General features: G+C 40.8%; 1 protein-coding gene across 3 annotated transcripts in view; it reads left to right on the forward strand.

The window, feature by feature from the left end:
- The window catches only part of pum1 (pumilio RNA-binding family member 1), a 32,413-nt gene extending 9,367 nt beyond the window's left edge, over positions 1-23,046 (forward strand). For 2 of the 3 annotated variants that reach the window (XM_060942914.1, XM_060942915.1), the window contains exons 2-22: positions 5,665-5,978; positions 6,164-6,232; positions 6,366-6,471; positions 6,575-6,762; positions 6,902-7,071; positions 7,174-7,417; positions 10,583-10,676; positions 10,807-10,908; positions 11,088-11,227; positions 16,088-16,226; positions 16,384-16,512; positions 16,671-16,961; positions 17,162-17,398; positions 17,487-17,751; positions 17,887-18,016; positions 19,386-19,520; positions 19,616-19,753; positions 19,924-20,049; positions 20,151-20,272; positions 20,635-20,827; positions 22,719-23,046. In XM_060942914.1, coding sequence (XP_060798897.1) covers positions 5,676-5,978; positions 6,164-6,232; positions 6,366-6,471; positions 6,575-6,762; positions 6,902-7,071; positions 7,174-7,417; positions 10,583-10,676; positions 10,807-10,908; positions 11,088-11,227; positions 16,088-16,226; positions 16,384-16,512; positions 16,671-16,961; positions 17,162-17,398; positions 17,487-17,751; positions 17,887-18,016; positions 19,386-19,520; positions 19,616-19,753; positions 19,924-20,049; positions 20,151-20,272; positions 20,635-20,827; positions 22,719-22,850 — 3,453 coding nt within the window. In that variant the 5' untranslated portion in view covers positions 5,665-5,675 and the 3' untranslated portion in view covers positions 22,851-23,046. The remainder of the gene's footprint in view (positions 1-5,664; positions 5,979-6,163; positions 6,233-6,365; positions 6,472-6,574; positions 6,763-6,901; positions 7,072-7,173; positions 7,418-10,582; positions 10,677-10,806; positions 10,909-11,087; positions 11,228-16,087; positions 16,227-16,383; positions 16,513-16,670; positions 16,962-17,161; positions 17,399-17,486; positions 17,752-17,886; positions 18,017-19,385; positions 19,521-19,615; positions 19,754-19,923; positions 20,050-20,150; positions 20,273-20,634; positions 20,828-22,718) is intronic. The other variant, XM_060942916.1, reaches the window with a different exon arrangement.
- Positions 23,047-23,843: the final 797 nt, after the last annotated feature.

Below are 23,843 nucleotides of genomic sequence, written 5' to 3' on the forward strand. Positions count from 1 at the left end.
ATGAACCAACAGGTGCATTTGGATAAGTAAAGCCTATTTTTCTGCATTTTTGTAGTCCTGGTAATCTTACACATTATACATGATTGCTAGTTTTTTTTTTTTTTGAGTAATTCGTTTAATTTTTCTTGTTGAAGGTTCAATTTAGTATTATGTTAATGATATTCTAAAAGTAAAGATTAATAAAACTGTTCTGTTTATAGATGTACTCTTGAAAATATCTACCAATGTATTACTTATTTTTCTGTCCCCACTAACTGGAACAAATGAGGGATATTTTTACCTATGTTAATATTTTCTGTCCCCTGTTTCTACAACTAGTGAGGGATCTGTCCCCTATTTTCAAATTCCTAGATTAGGCTCTGAGGCAATACGTCTAACCCTATAAAACATTTTATGATTTGTACAGAGATGATCACAAATAATTTGAAAATAAAATTTTCAGTGATGGGGTACTGAACCTTGTCTATAGTTACAGTGGTGCTTAAAAGTTTGTGAACCCTTTAGAATTTTCTATATTTCTGCATAAATATGACCTAAACCACCAGATTTTCACACAAGTCCTAAAAGTAGATAAAGAGAACCCAGTTAAACAAACGAGACAAAAATATTATACTTGGTCATTTATTTATTGAGGAAAGTGATCCAATATTACATATCTGTGAGTGGCAAAAGTATGTGAACCTTTGCTTTCAGTATCTGGTGTGACCCCCTTGTGCAGCAATAACTGTAGCTTAACGTTTCCGGTAACTGTTGATCAGTCCTGCACACCGGCTTGGAGGAATTTTAGCCCGTTCCTCCGTACAGAACAGCTTCAACTCTGGGATGTTGGTGGGTTTCCTCACATGAACTGCTTGCTTCAGGTCCTTCCACAACATTTCAATTGGATTAAGGTCAGGACTTTGACTTGGCCATTCCAAAACATTAACTTTCTTCTTCTTTAACCATTCTTTGGTAGAACGACGGGCGGCACGGTGGTGTAGTGGTTAGCGCTGTCGCCTCACAGCAAGAAGGTCCTGGGTTTGAGCCCCGTGGCCGGCGAGGGCCTTTCTGTGTGGAGTTTGCATGTTCTCCCCGTGTCCGCTTGGGTTTCCTCCGGGTGCTCCGGTTTCCCCCACAGTCCAAAGACATGCAGGTTAGGTTAACTGGTGACTCTAAATTGACCATAGGTGTGAATGTGAGTGTGAATGGTTGTCTGTGTCTATGTGTCAGCCCTGTGATGACCTGGCGACTTGTCCAGGGTGTGCCCCGCCTTTCGCCCGTAGTCAGCTGGGATAGGCTCCAGCTTGCCTGCGACCCTGTAGAAGGATAAAGCGGCTAGAGATAATGAGATGAGATGGTAGAACGACTTGTGTGCTTAGGGTCGTTGTCTTGCTGCATGACCCACCTTCTCTTGAGATACAGTTCATGGACCGATGTCCTGACATTTTCCTTTAGAATTTGCTGGTATAATTCAGAATTCATTGTTCCATCAATGATTGCAAGCCGTCCTGGCCCAGATGCAGCAAAACAGGCCCAAACCATGATACTACCACCACCATGTTTCACAGATGGGATAAGGTTCTTATGCTGGAATGCAGTGTTTTCCTTTCTCCACACATAACGCTTCACATTTTAAACCAAAAAGTTCTATTTTGGTCTCATCTGTCCACAAAACATTTTTCCAATAGCCATTCTGGCTTATGATTGTTAGCAAACTGCAGACGCTCTTTTTGGAGAGCAGTGGCTTTCTCCTTGCAACCCTGCCATGTACACCATTGTTGTTCAGTGTTCTCCTGATGGTGGACTTATGAACATTGGCTAATGTTAATGCGAGAGGGCCCTTCAGTTGCTTAGAAGTTACCCTGGGGTCCTTTGTGACCTCGCCGACTATTACACGCCTTGCTCTTGGAGTGATCTTTGTTGGTCGACCACTCCTGGGGAGGGTAACAATGGTCTTGAATTTCCTCCATTTGTACACAATCTGACTGTGGATTGGTGGAGTCCAAACTCTTTAGAGATGGTTTTGTAACCTTTTCCAGCCTGATGAGTATCAACAACGCTTTTTCTGAGGTCCTCAGAAATCTCCTTTGTTTGTTTGTGCCATGATACACGTCCACAAATGTGTTGTGAAGATCAGACTTTGATAGATCCCTGTTCTTAAAATAAAATTGGTGCCCACTCACACCTGATTGTCATCCCATTGATTAAAAACACTGGACTCTAATTTCACCTTCAAATGAACTGCTAATCCTAGAGGTTCACGTACTTTTGCCACTCACAGATATGTAATATTGGATCATTTTCCTCAATAAATATATGATCAAGTATAATATTTTTGTCTCATTTGTTTAACTGGGTTCTCTTTTTATCTACTTTTAGGACTTGTATGACAATCTGATAATGTTTTAGGTCATATTTATGCAGAAATATAGAAAATTCTAAAGGGTTCACAAACTTTCAAGCACCACTGTAGCTTACAGCCAAGCTCGCTTGTCAAGTTTAGCTGAGCTAATGTTGGACGGGGCTAACTGGCAGCCAGTTGCTACGTTGATGGCACTAAGGCTGCCATTTGTCATCTTAAGCTACAGTCACACTAATGCATCTTAGTTTTAAAAGGCATTGCTTTGCTACGTTTACGTCTGACATTCACACTACAGAGCCCCTAAAACAGAGACTTTTTGAAATGCTGCTGGCCTTGTTTGAGTTGGCAAACTCCAGGATAACATTTTAGTGTAGACTGTCAAAAATGATGCAGACACAGATGTTCGCTTCCTGATTGGGTCTCAGTCATTACGTGTCCTTCCCTGATTCATCATGCTCCCATTACGTGACCCTTTCCCAGAAAACAAAACAAAAAACAAATGGCATCAGCTGTTTATACCGTCATGTGCATGTCCAGTGCACGTGAATGGTCATGTGATGTGTTTTGAGGCGCGTTAGTATAGACAAATTATTTCTGATCGTTTTTGTTTTAAAATGAGTTAGTGTGGATGTAGCTTTAGCCTACTTAGGAGTCTATTCCTCATTCCTGAATGAAAGAATAGCAAAGTTATAGAAATAACCTAAGTTAGGTGTTTTGTAAAATTAGCCTGCTTATAAATCCTTCTTTCTACACCAGTCACCGACAGACAGAAGCAGGAAGTCTCTGTTTTCACTTATGTATTGCATTGGTACACAACTAGTAGTGTTACTGTTTTACCATGTCAGGTACTGTACCCAACCCAATATGTTGAGCTCAAGTCTTGGTCAAATTTATTTATTTATTTTTTTGGTCAATTGACATGAAACTTCCTGTAAATGCATACAGTCATGTCCTTTACAAAATGACATGAAGCTTCTATGGCAGCTATGTCCTGCTGGTGTGCTTGGTCCCGCCATCACTGCTTGCAGCTGTATTTAATAAATGTATTGGGTTATCAGTTAGTAAAGTGCTGTCTTGTGGTGGGTTTTTGGCTATATTCCTCTTTTTTTTTTTTTTTTTTATTATTAAACTTGTCTCCATAATAAAGAACAGTCATTTATAATAAGGACACAAAAGACACTGCTGTTTGTGGACTTCAGTTCCAGAATAAAAGCGTGGATTACTTTGTCTATTTCTAATCTTGCCTAATTGTACAAGGTGGGGATATTTCAGAGAAATGGATTGTTTCATATTAAAATGGCCAAAAATGTTTTGTGTAGGCTTTTCTGTGAAAATGTTAAACTCTGTAAGGACAGAGTTTGAGTAGATTTGTTGAAGTTGTTACTTCTGAGTAGTATACTCCGGTTTATTTAGTGTAAACAGATTTAGTTTCAACTCTAAAATTATTATTAGCTCACAGGGCCATAGGCTGGTGAGCTATTGCCACCATGTGACATCTGTCCACAATGCACAAAAATTGCTACTGCTCCCTGAGTTTTGAATGGATTTTGGTTTTTGTTTGGAAGATCTAATCATTCTGCACAAAAGTTACTCCTTGCTTTTATGATTTCTCATTAACAAGTTGCTTATTAGGCCGGTTAACAAACTTTGAGGAAAATCTCTACTCTTCCCGGAGTTTTGATTCTGATTTTGTTTGAAAGATCAAATTTGTTCTCATGAGGAACAACTTTGGCTAATTATAAACGAGTCTGGTTTTTCGTGGTATGGCCGTGTGAGTTACTGCGTCGCTGACACTCTAGTTTCTATGCCCATGCATAGAAGGCTATAGCATTACATTTCAGAAGCTCGGTTGTGGTAACATGTACTCGTGTGCTTTTTCCTTTCACAGTTTGGAGCGTACTTGTAGTAGAACTATGTATTGAAGAGTAAAACAACCAGGGGGAGGGGGCCTACTCCAAGTATCTAGTGTCTGTTAATATCATATGAGAAAATTCAGTACACCAGTGAAGCTCTGCTCTTACTTCTATTACTATTGTAGCAAATGCCAAAACATAATAACAGTTGACAGTTTATCTTCTGTGTATAATGCGTTTGGGGAAAGGGTTTAGTAACCAAAGCTATATATGCCTGGGCAAAAGGGTACTTGATGTCCATATTGCACTAGCTCATCATAATTGTTCTTTGTTGTAGTATAGCAGAATATATTGTTGTAGTATTCAAACACCAATTCTGACCTTGATCAAGCATTTTCTTCATGTACATATGTAGTATTGTGTAATTTGGAGAGTGAATAAAATATGAGGCTCTAGTGGAATTGTTTAGACTTTAATTGATCTTGTTCATGCTCAGATTCAAGCTTTCATAGTGCATTAGAAAGCATGGTTAGTAAAAAATGGCAGATTGGTGTGGCTGAAAGTAAGCTCTTAGTAGCAGATCAGGTATAGTGGTTTTTGACTGACATTTAGGGATAATCCATTCATTGCTCTACCTTCTGCATGGCACGGCATGCGAGTATGAGCAGTGCTCCATATTATCCACCATTATCGTAATTTTGCTAAAAAGGAGACTTCATGTTTACATTAATTATAAATCTGCTGAATATGCTTTTTCCAAAGCTGTCAGTTTTTCAGTATTTGTGGTGCTTGAGAGAAATGCAGACATAGTAAAAATTTCATATAATTCAAATGTCTTCATTTAGTATCCCTACAACTGCTTTTGCTGCAGTATATTTATCCAGTACAAACTCTAATACTTGCCTAATCTGCTCATTTTATTATTTTTTAATTATCAATTGTAAGAAATGTGTGGAATTTATGAATGAAATGGCACATCAGATTTGAATAACAATTATTAGAAAAAAGCTCATCAGTGTTCAACAGTGTTGGGAAAAGTCTTTTTATATTTGTACTTTATAGCAAAAATTATTTTCCTCCTGGTTGCATTATTGAAAGGCAGTTGTCATTTCAGACAGCAAGATTGTGGCGTTTCATATTAAAGGTAATTTCCTGTAACGAGTGAGATTTTGCTTCATTTATACTGACCTTACACTGTTAGCAAGAATCTTGGATGTGATTTTGTGGTTATAGAGTTGTCTGAAAACAAAATGTCTGAATTTTAGTTTTACACAGTTGTATTATCCTCTGTATTCAGCGAGTGTTTTGGTCAAAAAATTGGCCAAAGATTTGTTGAATAGTTGAACTGAATAGTAGAACTCTGGCTTTAATTCAACTTTAATTCCAGACTGTTCCTAAAAGTTAGTGAGCTAATTGCTGTTAACATTAACATTTTTTATATATATAATATAACTTGTTGCTACATTGCAGGCTCTGGTGGAATGAGCGTAGCGTGCGTGTTGAAGAGAAAAGCTGTGCTCTGGCAGGATTCGTTCAGCCCCCACCTCAGACTGCCTCCCCCTGACAGGCCATTACCCAATATGCCTGTGGTGCTGAGTCCCGTGGGCCACGCCCCTCAACCCGGTCCTGCTCCACAAGCTCCTCCCCCTACCCAAGGGGCAGGGCGTTCTCAAGACGATGCCATGGTAGATTACTTCTTTCAGCGGCAGCATGGTGATCAACCAGGGTACAACAACGGCAAACACCGCTGGCCTACTGGAGATAACATCCATGCTGATAACCAGGTTAGAGCTCTGGCACTGTAAACAAACACACTTGTGTACACTTAAAACACATCTAACCTGTTTGGACTGCAGAATGTTGAGTTGTTGGTGGGGTTTAAATATCGGTGTTTGACAAATGGGAATATATTTGTTATTCATTGCTCGTCTATAATGTTCTATGAACTTGGCTACTGTGTATGTCTCAGGTGCGGTCAATGGATGAGCTAAACCATGATTTTCAGGCACTTGCCCTGGAGGGAAGAGTCATGGGAGAGGTTAGAGTCCACATCACTAATATCTCATTACCCACTTACTTTATCATGTTAAGTTTCTTTGTGTGTTTTTTTTTTTTTTTTTTTTTTTAAATATATACTAATAATAATATAAAACACTTTGTTGCTCCTGCAGCAGCTCCTCACAGGAAAGAAATTTTGGGGAACTGATGATTCAGGGAAAGATGGACCAAAAGGGATCTTTCTGGACCAGTGGAGAGACAGTGCCTGGGGAGCCTCTGGTAATTACTGTGTGCGCTTGCATGTATTATTTTTATTTATTTATTAAGAAGTCATTTGTTTGTTATATTGATGGATCATTTTATTTGATTGTGGGATCCCCAGACCATTCAGTGTCCCAGCCAATCATGGTGCAGCGTCGACCAGGTCAGGGTTTCCATGGCGTTGGCGAGGCGGGGTCTGTGCTTTCTCCTCGTTCTGAGAGTGGTGGTCTAGGTGTCTCTATGGTGGAATATGTCCTGAGCTCGTCCCCTGCTGAGAAACTCGACTCTTGTCTACGTAAAGGAGCCTTTGTGAGTGTCTTCACTTTTTTACTTTTTCCTGCTAGCTGTTTCTTTCAAGCTTCTTTAAATAAATTTATTCTTTCTTAAAAAGATCTTTTGCTTTCTGTGATTGTAGTCTTGGTTTTTCCATTCTCTGCTCTTCTGTTAGGGGGCAAGAGATACTGAAGCTGATGATGCTGAAAAGAGAGCAGAAGCAAAACCAAAAACCACATTTGACCCAGAGAGAAAAGAACTGAAGGAATCTGAGCCTGATCCTATGGACAACCCTAATGGACTGCCCAGTCAGAACGGGCTTGACGTTGATGTGAAAGATTTCAGGTACAACCTGAACATTGCTCACGTAGTACCACTCATGCTAAATTCCTGTGGCCTTGAAGAGAACTGTATTTTTAAGCAGGCTTCTTGTTACCCTTGTTTCAGCCGTACTCCTGGTAACTGTCCTCTTGCTGGTCCTGAGGTGGAGTTGGGTGTAGCTGAAATGGCTGGAGGAACAGGACCAAAACCAGCCGAAGAGTTCCCAAATGTTGAGCCCCAAAACGTGACCCTTGACCCCATGGAATCCGTTTCCATGGAGACTTTGCAATTTGATTATACTGGTAGCCAGCTGCCTCTTGACTCCACGGCAGCTACTGTTGGCCTTTTTGATTACAACTCTCCTCAGCAGGTAAAAAGGCTTTTGTCACCAATCTCTCAATTTCTAGCTGTACATGTGCCTTAAAATTGTATATTAAAAAGAAACACCTTAAAAATTTATATTTTCATTTTTTTATACAAAAATTATTTTTTAAGAAAAGGCCTATGTTGAGATTTATTAAAAATTGAAAAATTTGAATAGGAGGGATGTTTTAGTTAATAGGTTATATTTTAGTATAAATACACAGGTGATTTTATAGAAACTCGTGCTGATTGGTCAAGAAATTCAGACTATTTCTCGATAATCACCTCGAGACTAGGCAAAACTGCTGCCAGTCGTTTTGTCTCCATAAGTGAGGAGGAATTACAAATTATGAAAGAGAATGTTGTTCCTAAAAGCACTAAAGGTGTGACGAAGACTTCATCTTGGTTGTTATTCAGATAATCACTTTGCCTTTGGTGAACTGTTGATTTATTCCAACCTTTTCAAATGTGGGTAAATAATTATTGTTAGTTATTAAGAAAATGAAGCTAAAATAAAAAAGGAATATTTACGTTGATAAAGAATAGGAAAGTAAATGTTTGGGGTTATTTTTGTGTGTAATTTTAATTTTTCTCTAAATTATCGTGGGAAAATCAAATTGAGAACCCAATATTGTAAATTGACTTGTGAATTTGGTGAATTGTGGCCTTCCATACTGGTGAGACAGCTGGCCTTAACAATTGTTTTCTGAATTGTACTTCTGTGTAACATGCTTCCTGCTGCCTCATTCATAGCTAATCTTTGTAAATGCATTTCATGAAGAGGGACAAAGAAGCTCAAAGTGAAATTACTGTCTTTTAAGAGTGACTTAAGCTGTCTTCCTGTTAACTCCCTGGTGTTCAAACACCATTTGTCATTTCATGGCATAATCACCCACAGAAAGACAACCCATGTTTGTTTGCCAGTTACAGAGATTTGCATTTTGCTCATTTCACAGCTCAAATACTCAACAGACAAAATGAAGTCTGTTAACTTCCAGTAGCTGATAATGACCATAAAGCCTGTTGTGCTTGTGCCCTTGACAAAACTTAGCTGTGTTGTCTTTTCACTCTGTTGAAATGGGAGGCAGCAGTGCTGAAGGTCAATTGGACCATTATAACTGTTGTGCCATTAATGTATTTAAAAAAAAAACTAACTTGGGAAAGTGGCTTGACGCATGTTCATCACCAATTAAAAACTTGCTGGCTCACATTTTGTCATGGTTTAACCAGTCAAACTGTAAATCTTTGATGGCATGTTTACTTTAGCTGAAAGAAGTCAGTTTAGTTTACTCGATGTATTTGTTCATTTATTTTATTTTGTGGCTCTTAAGACACTTGGGCTGAGCATTTAAAGTGCTGATGACACGTTTTTGACATCTTTGGCGATGTTTTATAACATAAGTAATTCCCGATGATCCATATATTAATTCACGAAGGCGCCTATTTTACAAGTTATGATAAACGCGGCTATTTGGGCAAATTTGACGGGGCTGCAGCACCCAGGAGACGAAAGAGGAGGAGGAGCTATATGACGTCAGCAAAAGAACCTTCCTCCTAACTTACCAGTTTGTTGTTGATGCGGCAGGTGTTCAGTTTATCATTATTAGTATTTTTATTAGACATTTTATATTTTTTATATATATATATATATATATATATATATATATATATATATACACACACACACACACACACACACACACACACACACACACACGTGTGTATGTATATAGTTATTATGCCTTCGCGTTGTGTTGCCGGCTTTTGCTTCAAAACCTACAAGGATGGGGTAAGTTTATTCAAGTTTCCCAGAGATCCCGAGAAAATATTTTGGGCTGGAAAACGTCAGCAGTATCTGTTGCCAGATACTGCTGAAGTTTTCCAGCCCAAAATATGTTCAAAACCCACCAAAATGCACTTGAAACCGCCCAACTGGGCGGGAAAAATCCCAATCTGGCAACACTGCCAGTATTCCGGAGGGGGTCTAGTAGTAGCTATGCCGGATCCAAAGACAGTCCTCCTGTCAGAACATATGTTGTGAAACGACATAAGATAAAGGTACGTAGAGCTATAGATTCTACATGATAATCATAAAGTCGGCGTGATATCAGTCATGTATTTGCTTGTGAAAGCTTGCGGCTTTCATGTAACTGCCGCCTAGCAACGAGAGGCAAAGGGTAAAGAGGGTAGGCTATCATAGATTCTATTCGGAAGAGATCAACACATGATTGCTTAAAAATTAGGTATTTTAACAATTTGCATCTGTTTTGTGATTATCGTGACACTTGTGTGTTATATAGAACTGTATGTCTTATCAGCACATCGAGGATCTTCCACCGGAGGCTTTAGCAAGTACTCGTAGCAACACTACACTTTACCCTTTGCCATGCGTTGTTAGGGAACGGTAGCAAGTACCCCGATGACCGACTTCAAGAATATGTAGAAAAAATTTAGAAATTATACTTTCCAAAAGTCATTTGAGCTTAGTGTATTGCATTTCCATTTATATTGTAGGTTCTTGCTGATGTTTTTGCGGAGTATGACGCAGCTGCTGAATCAGAAGCTGCAGAGTTTGTATGTACTAGTTGTGAACATTCACATTATTATCAATCTCATTTATTTAAAATCAGATAAAATCATGCCATCATGATCACTGCTTAAAGTACCAGTATTTGGTTGTTCTTTTGTTCAGAGGAAGAGCTAGCACTAGAGAGTTCACCGGCGTTTTCATGCGCCATTTCCATCGAGTAGAACAGCCAGTGAACCGCAGCGTGTTCTTCCGCTGACGTCACAACATGGCCGCGAGCCACGGACCCAGTTTTCTTGCGCTGTGCAATTAAAAGTTGGATATTTGCGTAACAACAGCTTCTTTTCACGTAATTATAACAGAAATCTAACATGTTTGCCTTGTTGTATAGTTTATTTAAGAAATTGCATAGTCATGTTCGTGTCATCAGCCCTTTAAAACCTATGATATTAGGCTGTACTTTTGAGCATATGAGTTGTTTTGTACTGCCTTGGTCTTGATGTCAATTATCCTCATTCATTTTTGCCTCTACATGTACAAATTTTTTATTTTTTTGTTTTTAAAAGTTTTCCTTTGTGAGAAGTGTTGCATGCAGAAATATCTTTAAAATATAAGCGTTAAATTATCTACATTAAACTGTTTCAGCTGTTTCAGAGGCCCAGTGCTCTGGCTGTGCAGCAGCTCACAGCTGCACAGCAGCAGCAGTATGCCATTGCTGCAGCCCAGCAGCCACACATCGGTGAGTATATGTCTGTAAGTCAGGATCAGACATTTAGAATGATCAGTCATACAATGCAAGTGCAAGACAAATGGCCTGCTACCGTAATGTCTGAACTTCTTTAATTCATAAAAACTTGTGTGCATTTCAGGATTGGCTCCAGCTGCATTTATGCCGAATCCTTACATCATTAGTGCGGCCCCACCTGGCACAGACCCCTATGCTGCCGGCCTTGCTGCTGCCGCCACTCTTGGTATAATCAATGAAATACCCAGCATATTAATGTTGATAACTGATCTCAGCAAGTGTTATGGGTTTTTATATAACACGTGTGAGAGTGAGTAAGACCTGTATATAGAAGTGTGTGTATGTGGGGGGGGGGTTAAATATAAAAGTATAGGGTTAATTTATGCTTATGTGCGCACACTATAGGTCCAGTGATGCCCCCTCAGTATTATGGAGTAACTCCATGGGGTGTGTATCCAGCCAACCTTTTCCAGCAGCAGGCTCCTGCCCCCTCCAACTCTGCCAATCAGCAGCCAGCAGCACAGACTCAGCAGAACCAACAGCAGGTGTGGAATGCAGTCTGAGATGTATAAGAACTGTGTGCAGAAATGTTTTTAAATCCCACTTCTGCAGAAAGTTTAACCAATCCTGCCCACTATTATTAGTAGTAGTATTTGGGGGGGATTTGTTTATTAACTTGCCTGTGATGTTTTCGAATGAACTCTGATTCTGTTTCCCAAAATGTAAATAAATTGGTCACTTAAACCACAGCTACCCTGACTAGGGTAATAGAAGGTCACCCTCTTAGGTTTAAAAAAAAAAATGCTGTTGTGTGTATATAAATGGCATCATAATATCTTGTAACGTGCATTGTTTAGTAATGTTCCCCACTGTGGGGATTAATCCAATAACTACATTAGTAGCAAGTTAGCCATCTAATCCTAACCTTTTAACTAAAACCACAGGCCTTGTTGATTTTGGATTTCCCGCTCTTATCAGTCAGCGTCCTGCTTGTACATGCATCTGAGTTTACAAGTGTCCGTAACTTTCCTTGTCTTTTAAAGCCTATTATTGTGACCAGTCAAAGGCATATGAAGGGGAAAGGTTTTTATGATGCCTGCAGCTTCAGTCCTCGAAAAAAAAAAAAATCTCCCGCCTTCCTTGCCCAGAGCTTTATTTTATTTTGGAGAAGACAGAATGCAGGTTTTTTTTTTTTCTTTAAAAATGGGTGAAGCAGCATAATTATGATAAATCCACAAAACCATAACACCAATATATGCACACACATTCAGAAAGAAAGAAGTTCTAGTAGCAGAGGAATTAATAATTTAGAGTATATTAAGCTGTAGAGTTTTGAATGAGTATAATAATAATGCTGGAGCGTTGTTTCTGTTATCAAAGGAACACAGTTCTGTGCAAAAGGTCACCGTGGAACCAGAGTGTAGAAATGAACGTACATTTCAAGAGAGTTCTACACAAATGCACTGAACTTGACAACAGCTGCATGTATGTGAAATGGAAATAAATCCCCTAAAACAGGAAAAACTATATTGGATAAAATTGTTACTGTCCGTGACACACTGATCAACCTGTGCGACTCAGTTGTGCCTTTTGAATCGAGAATTAATGAAAAGGGAACTGAGCATTAACTGTTTATTGAAATAATAATAATTATTATTTTCATCTCATTAGGCAAAAAAAAAAAAAAGTGTGTTTCCGGTAACCCGACCGATCGAGAATTTCCGCGTCGAAATTGCCGACCGTAAAGTTTTATTACAAATTTCCCTCGATATTTTAGTGTAAGCAGCGTTAGTTTGTCATAATTTTTTGTTTCAACGCATTCAAGTTGTGAAAGAAACGATAAAAAGTAAAATGTTTCACCACTTCTATCAGCCCTCCTGCATAAACATGGAAGCGCACTTGTATACTGAAGGAGGAAGGGAAAACTGAGCCGAGGCGCCATTTTGAATCCTCATTCACGGCTGTAATGCAAATTGCTTCCTCTTCAGTATACAAGTGCACTTCCATGGCAGGGAAAAACACGTTTTGCCGCCTATGTAGTCCCATTTTTATATAAATAGGAGTCATTCAGGATTCAGCCATGTTTTTGCTTGGTGTTTTTGCTCGACCCAAGTTCTACAGTAGGCTAGGCTAGGCTGTCTGCTTTTAATGGAAGTAGCCTAGCCTAGGACGTTATTTTCACGTTATTTCTTGATAAGGTGTTTTCACGTTATTACATGAAAATATCATGAAATAACGTGATAATTTCGTATCATGAAATTACGTGATGTTATGTTATTACATGATAAATATATTGTAAAAACGTGATAACTTTTTTCATGTAATTACTTGATTCTAAGCCTTTTTTTTTGTGTGGCAGCAATACGCTTCCGTAGATCATAACTCGAACTCTTGCAATATATATATATTTTTTTATTCGTTTAAAGATTTAAAACACTTTTATTTTATGATGTGTGGTATAAAGGATTCTGTGTCAAAATACTATTTTGTAAGATGTTTACTTGTGTTAATTTTTTCGAACAAAATAAAAAAAAATTAAGAAAAAAAGCCTTTTTCCTACCTACCGACCGTATTTTAGTATTTCATGTTACCTGAAACACACTTTTTTTTTTTTTTTTTGGCCTTATCTCTAGCCGCTTATCCTGTCCTACAGGGTTGCAGGCAAGCTGGAGCCTATCCCCGCTGACTACGGGCGAAAGGCGGGGTACGCCCTGGACAAGTCGCCAGGTCATCACAGGGCTGACACATAGACACAGACAACCATTCACACACACATTCACACCTACGCTCAATTTAGAGTCACCAGTTAACCTAACCTGCGTGTCTTTGGACTGTGGGGGAAACCGGAGCACCCGGAGGAAACCCACGCGGACACGGGGAGAACATGCAAACTCCACACAGAAAGGCCCCTGTTGGCCGCTGGGCTCGAACCCAGGACCTTCTTGCTGTGAGGCGACAGCGCTAACCACTACACCACCGTGCCGCCCCCATTATTATTTTATTATTATTATTACAAGGGTGATTATAGTTACTATATGACTACAGCTACAACTGGAATGTGCTGATTGTTAGTGTTTGTAATTATTGTACCATCCACTATTAGATAAAATTAAAATAAAATCTTACAATATTGTTTGAAAGTCTAGAGCAAGATATCTTATTTTACAAATAACACTTCAGATATTGTTTTAACAGTAATAAGCATCACTGTATAAATGACAGTGCAGATAGCTGTGTAACTACATGTCCTTGGGGTTGCTGAGACGTGGAGGGGTGGGGATACTATCTAGCCTGCAGTTTAGATCGGAGCCCTTTGAGAGTAAATGCTTTGGCTTTCATAACATTCTGTTCCCAAAAGCTGATGTCTGGGAAAAAGTCTTTACACAAAGGTTTTCTTGCTTCTGTAGTTTTTTTTTTTTTTTAACTGTTCTTCTGTGTCGGGACTTTTTGGGGAAAAAGAATGTATATTCCAACATGTAGCTAATGCTAACACTAGGCCACAAATCTGCACCGTCACTCCAGTCATTTGGAGGAAGTTTGTACGGATCATACCGTAAATAAACTCTCTAATTTCCACATGTATCTATCCTGCACTTCTTTCTGACTAAGATTGTCCAAGTAATCTGGTAGTAGAGCTTTTTTTAGTTGTAGTTTTCTTTGGACAACAACAACAGATGCCGGACATCTCCGCTTGGCTTCAGTATGTGATCAGCGGGTCCCGTATGTGTTTGATTTTTGTCACTATTTACAACCAATGGGAGACACCCTTTGTCGGCTGTCCACCAATCACAGGCTCCCGTGCCACAATGGCGATATGTTGATAAGTATTTAGAAAATATTGAAATGTATGAAACCATCAAAAGCAATTTAAAAAAAATTGTTGTGTATACACACTGGTTAGAGGTAAGGAGCATTATTCAGTGATATTGTTTATTATTAACTCCAATCATGATATAAAAGTTCCAAGTTTGACACCTGCCCACTTCAACCGCACACGATGTCCTTGACCCTTGTCACCCTTAGCCAATTGGTATAATTACGTCGTTACGTGGACCCCTTTGAGCTGAGCTTTTCCAATACACTCGAACACATGCATATTTTGACGAATCATAACCAAAAACAAGACAATTTGGATGATTTCCTCAAAATAAATTTTGTACTTTTTATATAGTGTTGATGAATAAAACTCTAATGCATTTCCCGTGAAACGAGACAAGCTACTTTAGACTGGTTCCCTGCTCTCTTGGCAGAGTGAGCATACAGTCAGTGTCTCTAACACTTGGTAGGATTAATTTTATATAGGAACCAGTCCAGGAAAACAAGATTTTCGATAGACACAAGTGAACTTTGTTTTGAGGAGGAGTCAGATGTCACGATGCATGATTCACTTTGCATAATAATTGAAACATGCTACTGCCGGACTGACATTTCAAACCTGCATCATGGAGCGGTTGCCAGCACTAACGTTTGTCGTCCAATTGGATGACTTATCATTAAAGTTTTACTCGTCCTTGCACAGACTTTAGTCGACTCGGATGATCGGACGTGTGGTTTTTCAAGCATTGTGCATGGTCTTTACTAGCTGGACCAGAAATCTAGGATGGATCTTTGTAGTACTACTTTTTCACATGCCCCTTTTCCACCAAATCAGTTCCAGGGCTGGTTCGGGGCCGGTGCTGGTTCACAACTCGTTCAACTTGCGAACCAGCTGAGAACCAGTTTGCTTTTCCATAGCTCGGGGTGCTAAGGGGTCATTACGTCACTGTATAAGTCAGTTACATCGCTGCATTTGCATAAACCTTGGCGCGAACATCGAAGCAACAACACCACAAAGAAGAAGCGGCAGCAACAACAATAATAATGGATGACTGCTGCTTTACTGCATCCATGATATCTTGTCGCTTATTTAAAAATGGCACCCTCTCACGGTCTTGCTATTGTTGTTGGTCTTAACCCCCCCCCCGCTGACATAAGCAGTTCTTTCCTCTAGCCCAGCAAAGAGCTGGTGCTACTCTGGAACCAGTTTTTCTGGCCCAGAGCCAGTTCGTCAGTGGAAACAGAAAACCCGGTTCCAAACTAAGCATTGGCCCCGAACCAGCCCTGGAACTGATTTGGTGGAAAAGGGGCAACAGTGATGCCGTAGAACATGTCTGAGAAGGCTAATATTGGTGCGCTCAGAATTTCTAACCAAATCGGGCTCTACAGCCCTGACTGTGAATTACTGTGGGTTGTGTATAAACCTGAGCAATTGATTTGTGGTTTGTAAGGAAGTTGTAACCCACAATGATGTCATCCCTTTAAACGCCCCAGAATCGATCCTGTGTGTGGATTCAAAAATTAAGCTAAATGTGCAAAATGTTCAACTAACCAATCGTAACTAACTTCTTTCTGCTCCTGCCCTTTAGGTAATGCGTACTGGAGGTAACCAGCGACCCCTGACACCAAGCCAGGGTCAGCAGGGCCAGCAGACAGACCAGCTTGTAGCAGCTGCAGCAGTGAACTCCGCTTTGGCGTTTGGACAAGGCTTGGCAGCCGGTGTTCCTGGTGAGGGTTTTTTTTGTTTGTTTGTTTGTTTGTTTTTTCCCCCCTCCCTTTTTTCTTTTTGCCCTCTCCTTGCTCTCTCAACATTTTATTAAATGTGTATTTGCTCATTAATCTGTAGGCTTAGTAGTTTAATAGTGCACTCGTACATGTGTCCCAGGCTACCCTGTGCTTGCTCCAGCTGCATATTATGATCAGACTGGAGCTCTGGTGGTGAATACAGGAGCTCGCAGTGGCCCTGTCCGACTCATGGCCCCTGCTTCTGTCATCATCAGCCCCACTGCCGCTGGTATGCATTTCAGCTTTTAGTTACTTCAGCCATTTATCTGTTGCCTTACTATGCATTATAGCATCGCTTGAAATATGATGAACCCCTTCAGTTTCATTTTGCTCTGTACAATCTCTCTCCTTCTCTTCCTTCTGATCTTTTGGACTCCTTTTATACAGTGGCTGCAGCTGCTGCCTCTGCCAGTGGAGCTAATGCAGGCCTTGGAGGTGCTGCCAACGGGGCATTTCGTGCACTGGGTTCCCAGCAGGCTCCAGGTCAGCAGGGAGCTGGGGCTCTTGGTGGAAGTTCCTTCTATGGGAGTGGCTCTCCAAGCTCCTCCTCGCAGAGCTCATCCCTGTTCTCTCAGGGTTCTGCCCAACCAGGAAGCTCCTCTCTTGGATTCAATGCTAACCCGTCCTCATCCCTTGGAGCTACACTGGGAGCAACGCTTGGAGGTTTTGGAACAGCAGGTGTGTGTGAATCCAGGAGATGAACACGCAGACTTTTTTTTTTTTGCGTAATTTAAGTATATTGTACTACACAAAGTTATTTAAGGGTCATGTCCCCTGCAGTGTCTCAGAAATGCTTACCAGATCTTGTTCATAGTTCTTTCCTGAAATGATTCTGAAAGCTCAGCAGAAACCTGCCTAATATACGTGTCTGTCTGCAGTTGCTAACTCGAGTTCCAGTGGCTCTCGCCGGGACTCTCTGACTGGCAGTTCTGACTTGTACAAGCGTACCCCCAGCAGCCTCACTCCAATTGGCCATGGAGGGTTCTACAACGGACTTGGTTTTAGCTCCTCCCCTGGCCCTGTTGGCATGCCGCTTCCCACTCAAGCTCCCTCACATTCTCTGACTCCTCCACCTTCCCTTTCAACCCATGGATCCTCCAGCAGTCTCAATCTTGGTGTGTACTAAACATCCTCACACACTTTTGCTGTTTTTATTTATTTACTTACTTTTTTATTTTTAAAATATTTCACTTTTTCTTCTAGGGGGGTTAACCAATGGCAGCGGACGCTTCATTTCTGCTGCTCCTGGAGCTGAGGCAAAGTACCGCAGTGCCACTACTGGCTCCTCCCTCTTCAGCCCCAGCAGCCAGCTTTTCCCATCACGACTTCGTTACAGCATGTCTGATGTGATGCCATCTGGACGCAGCCGCCTGCTCGAGGACTTCCGCAACAACCGTTACCCAAACCTCCAACTGCGTGAGATTGCAGGCCATGTGATGGAGTTCTCTCAGGACCAGCATGGCTCCAGGTGTGCATTATGCTGTGTCCTCTTTTGTGCTGATTATGGTTCTCTAAGTTTTCTCCATCGCTTGTTTTGATCAAAGCTGACTGACTGTAGGAGTGACAGTTCATAAATACAGCTGTATCGCTTATGTCCATTCAGATTTATTCAGTTGAAGTTGGAAAGAGCAAGTTCGGCAGAGCGTCAGCTGGTCTTCAGTGAGATTCTACAGGCTGCCTACCAACTCATGGTTGATGTTTTTGGAAATTATGTCATTCAGAAGTTCTTTGAGGTAAGTCATAGCTTCCTTTTGTTCCTAAGGTCTAACATATATCTTTGGTTTTGTGGTCTGTAATTGCAGCCTTAAATTTAATTGCAATTGTCTCATGTTTGTGACAGTTTTAATAGGCTAAATAGATGACCCTTTCTTATCCACTCTGCTATACATTTCTTTGAGCTTCTAAACTTGAGTTCTAGGGGCCAGATGCATAAACATTAATAGCATAATGTTGCATGTTGGTTACAAGAACATTGCTTTGACTGCCATTTGTTGCAGTGCTCAAGTAGTGCTGTTAGAAAGGCATGTTTGCTTGGTTTTGTCCGTCATCTCTGTATTGCATACAAGTCTAAAGTCCTTCCCGTGCCATATGGCGCATCGGGCAGCGCCGATCTCCGTTTCTGCAGCCCTCGGCCTCTCGCCTATTACATAGCTAGGGTTGCAGTGGGGGGCCAGTCCTCTGGTAACCACGAGAGTTTAACTCCCCTACTCGCATCTGTATTGCAGCGTGCCTTGCCAGATGGTAGTAGGTACCATTTTTATGATGGTCTTTGGTATGACCCGACCGTGAATAGAACTCCCGATCTCCCGATCGAGAGGCGGACACGCTGCCACTAGCCGGTATTGCATACATGTATTCAGCAGTAAAATGGCAGTAATGACCTGTTCTTACATCAGTGTTAATTTTTCTGAATTTTGAGGAACACTTGTTTAGTCGCATTTGGAAACATACCTTTCATGAAGAATGAGTGAGGGCTGTACTTGTTGAACACAATATGAACAGACCACAAGTGCTTATTTCAGCACAGTCCCCAACTTCGCTTAATTTCTCTCCATTGCCTTGGCTGTAGACTACTCCATTACTTCAGACATGCAGTGAGGCTACAGAAAGTGTTCAGCCTATTATCTGGAGATTGCTAGTTCAGATCCTGATGATGCCACAGCTATCTGTGGCTGAGAGCTTGAAAGCGCAATTGGCCTGTGCTCTCAGGGAGGGAGGGAGGGATGGCATGGAGTACTCGCTCTTCCTTGTCAGTTACAGTGACGCTAGCGCATGAGCGTCTATGCGCTCATACATGCGGAAGTGGGTGGATGTCAGTTTCCTCCAAGTGTGTTACACCACTTAAATTAAATTGGGGAGAAAATGGGGAGGGGGGATTTTAAATGCTGACTCATCAGTGTTTTTAAAGTTCATAATTTATTACCTTTGGAAAATAATTGATGCTGTGTCTGATCTCTATGCTATCTATGATCAAGGATTTTATTTTTAATTGTTCAGTATTCCATGAGGACAGGGTACATTACCAGACAACCAACCCCTAATCAGGGTGGTGCCAATGCAAATTTTATTGTATATGTATTACATTTTGTGCTTTTTGTGTAGTTTGGCAGTCTGGATCAGAAGTTGGCTCTTGCTGAACGGATTCGTGGCCACGTGCTATCTCTGGCTCTGCAGATGTATGGATGCAGAGTGATCCAGAAAGCTCTGGAGTTCATACCCTCTGACCAGCAAGTCATTGTGAGTGCACGCTGTCATGCTGCCTCAAACATCCTATTAATCATCCTGAGGAAGTTTAAATGGATGGCTTAAGTGTTGATTGTTATGTGGTGCAGAGTGATATGGTACGGGAGTTGGACGGCCACGTGCTGAAGTGTGTGAAGGATCAGAACGGGAACCATGTCGTACAAAAGTGTATTGAGTGTGTGCAGCCCCATGCTCTCCAGTTCATCATCGATGCTTTCAAGGGACAGGTGGGTCACCATAGCAACTGGTTACAGACTGGTTAAATGTCAGGTTTACATAAAGCCCACAGAGGAGTGTGTGTGTAAATGGATTTTGCTTTGATGTTTTAAGTAATTGAAGTGGCTCTCAAAGTTGAAAGGCAATTTGTGTATGTATTTACTGTGCATGTGTTGTGCAGGTGTTTGCTCTGTCCACACACCCCTATGGCTGCAGAGTGATCCAGCGTATTTTGGAGCACTGTCTTCCTGAGCAGACACTGCCAATTCTGGAAGAGCTGCACCAGCACACTGAGCAACTGGTTCAAGTAAGGCCCCCCCGTAACTGATTTCCTGCTAAAACCTGTGTAATAATGTTTTATATCTTCTAGCAGCCCTAAACTTTTTCTCCATTCGATCATGTGTATAGGATCAGTATGGCAACTATGTAATTCAGCATGTCCTGGAACATGGTCGCGCAGAAGACAAGAGCAAGATCGTCTCTGAGATCAGAGGAAATGTTTTGGGACTCAGCCAGCACAAGTTTGCCAGGTAATTAACAAACACAAGGACACGTGGCAATAAGTCTTACCCTTCTCCCCCCCCAAACTAGCAGTGACCATGCTTATTGGATGAACATGAGTTTAGGAAATAAGGTAACTGAGGTTAATGGTGAGCTTAGCTTATTAATTTTTACTAAATCAGGCTCTGCATATGCAGGAAAACTGTAAACTGGTTAGTGCCCCCCCTTTAGTGATGCTAGTCTATTTATTTGTTTATTTTCCAAACAATATGGTGGATTTTTGTTGATTGGAAGCCTCTGTGGCATATTACATAAGATCTACTCCATGTCGTCGTAGACACAAGACAGCGTGTCTTTAGGGCTGTAATTACAGCTGCCTTCCTCTCTCTAGTAATGTGGTGGAGAAGTGTGTGACACACTCGCTGCGTGCGGAACGGGCCATGCTGATTGATGAAGTGTGCAGTATGGCGGACGGGCCCCACAGTGCCTTATACACCATGATGAAGGACCAGTACGCCAACTACGTTGTGCAAAAAATGATTGACGTGGCAGAGCCAACACAGCGCAAGATTGTCATGCACAAGGTAAAAATTTATTCTAACCAGGGATGAGAATTTTCCGCCGATCGGCGGAAAAGATCAGAACGGGAATTCATATAATCCGATCGGCGGATTTCCGACTTTTTCAGACCAAAATGATCGTTTTTGAGATCGATGTAAATCCGTTGAGAAATTTTCGGGGGGGGGGGGGGTGTTATGATTAACGATCTGTGGTCACCTTATAACGCAGACATCCCAAGTCTCCCAGAACTTCCGGGAGTCTCCTGCATATTGATAGAAGCGAGCAAGAGCGTGCGCGCGCAACATTAAGGTCTACATCACGCATCTTAGAATGCGCGCGCGCGAGGGAGACTGTGTGCAGTGTTGCCAGATATTGCTGACGTTTTCCACCCCAAAATATGTTCAAAACCCGCCAAAATGCACTTAAAACCACCCAATGTGGCAACACTGCCTGTGTGCCTGTTCATGTAGCGTATGCCAGACAAAGAGCATCCTGATTGGGTTACTCAGCAAAATAAGCCAATCAGCTTTCAGTGTGGGCGGGCTTTTATCCCTTTTCTCGAGGACCGACCGGCATAGCAGAGAGAGAGCGCGCGCCCCAAAAAGCGAAAGTACAAAACCCACTTCAGCTCAGATTACACAAAAGAATCTCCCTGTCTAATAAGGGTAGAAAATAATGACAGTTTCGCGCGATGTACTGTTTGTGGCAGTGGTTTCAGCATTGCCCATGGTGGCTTAAATGATTGTAAAGGACATGTTGAGGTGAGGAGTGTCATTTCATGTGCATTATAGGTCTACAACAGGCTGTCATGAAAAAAACTTATTGAAGATTTCCGTAAAGTAACAATGTATGAATATACATCATATATATCAAATACACGTCATATATAAGTGTGTATCTTTTTATAAATGAGGTTAGCTTGTCTAATGTAGCATGTTGGGGAGAATCATAGTATCATATCTATATTTCTGATAATTTTAGGTATGATACCATGTATAACTCTCCTACTTATTGCTCATTTCATGGGGGGGGAATTGCTGGCATGTGCCGCGCGGGAGCGTCTGCCCACATTTTTTTAGGCCAAGATGAACTTATAGTTTATTTAAAAAAAATTTTCCAATATGTAATGCCAATTGTACATGCCTGTTCTTTAATTCAAAATCACCATCTCGATCTTCAAATTGACCATATGGTATATGCATTACATTACACAACATCCTGTCTAGATAAAACCTAGTTAGTACACACAACAGTTGAAAGGGAAGTGATGAGTGATGTTGAATGTTGCCTGCTTAATATGCAAGACCTCCTGCTACCATGATAACATCAGAAGAAAGCTTCAGAGAATTATATGATAGAACTTTTTTCTGGTTTGCACTTCATTGTAAAGGATTAGAGTATTCAAAGACATGAATAGCAAAAATGCAGAAATATAATACTGTAGAGCTCGTTTGTATTAAAAGATGCATTGATTTTTTTGAAATCATCAAATGTGAATTGATTAAAAACAAGTCTCTTGTACCATATTAATCATTTTCACCTGGTCGTCCACCAAGAAGGGGAATTTATTTCCAAATACATTGCAACTTTTTGCTGATAAAATTAATGGTTTTGGGATTTAAAAAAAAAAAAAAAATAGCCAAAAATCATTAGCCCCGCCCCCGGGCCATGGGCCCTGCCCCCTTGGGCTATGGGCCCCGCCCCCCTGGGCCATGGGCCCCGCCCTGGTTTTTTTCAGACTTTTTATATATTTTTCATTCTCATCCCTGTCTAACACACCTACTTTTCTTTGCATATGCATTTATTTTCGCTGTATTTCCTTCCTTTGTTTCATGTCCTGTCTTTGCAGCTTCTATTTTTTTTGTGCCTGAAGTGCTTTAAAGTATGGATGTTTGCTTGCTTGTCTCTGTTTAGATCCGGCCTCATATTGGAACCCTGCGGAAGTACACATACGGGAAGCACATTCTGGCCAAGCTGGAGAAGTACTACATGAAGAATGGAGTAGACCTGGGTCCACTTTGTGCTCCGCCCAACGGCATCATGTAAATCCTTCCTCTTGTTGAATTGAGGAGTGTGTCCATACCCAGTTTTGAGCTGTTGGTCTGGGATCATTTGTAAATCCTACTCTAGTTTTGCTGAATGCTCTTCTCTCTCTCTCTCTCTCTCTCTCTCTCTCTCTCTCTCTCTCTCTCCAGGTCCTTGTGAGCTTGTTCTTGTTATCTTTATTCACCTAGTCCCTTTCCCACTACTACTAAAAACTTTGTTCCTCTTCTTCTGTTAATGTATGTATGAGATGACAATATTTGATTTGATCCCAGTTTGAATCATGGAGGCTTCCACATTTAAACTTTATTGCTATTACACCCATTTCTAACACACCTTCATAACACAAACATTACATGCTAACACACTCTATTGCTAACATGGTGCAGACATTTAGCATGGGAGACGTTTTTGGTCTTGCTTCTATAAATATTTAGTGCATACTTGGTGTAGAACTTTGCATATATATAAATATATATATATATAAAAAACTTTGTAGTTTTTTCTGGTTTTTGATGTCCAATCTGTACCTATAATTACCCTAGTAGTGAATACATACTTCTAATTGTATAATTGTACATTTGTAAACCTTGGCTAATGTAAATGTGGACTCGCTTCTACAGCCCTTTTTGGTATGAGAACGAAAAAAACAAAATGGGGAAAAAAAGAATCTTGTGCATTTCAATGTAAATTCTCACCTTTTTGGTTGTTGTTATGAGTTGTTGTATATTGTAAATTGTAATATCAGATTTTTGTTGGTTTTGAAGCCCTTTGGATTAAAATGGCATAGATGTACAAAGAAGACAAAAATGGGCACTCTGCTTTTAGCCATTCACCAGCCATTTTTTCACATTTTGCTCATCCCCTTTTTTTTAAGATCTTTTATAGTCCCTCCCTTGCTCTGGGGCAGATAGCAGCGAGCGTGTGTGTGTGTGATGCGTAGATTGCCCTGGTCGCAAGGTGTGTACAGATTTGCCATTCTTTTGTCTACTTGTA

Source organism: Neoarius graeffei, chromosome 16, assembly GCF_027579695.1.
Source record: "Neoarius graeffei isolate fNeoGra1 chromosome 16, fNeoGra1.pri, whole genome shotgun sequence".
NCBI classification, from domain to species: Eukaryota; Metazoa; Chordata; class Actinopteri; order Siluriformes; family Ariidae; genus Neoarius; species Neoarius graeffei.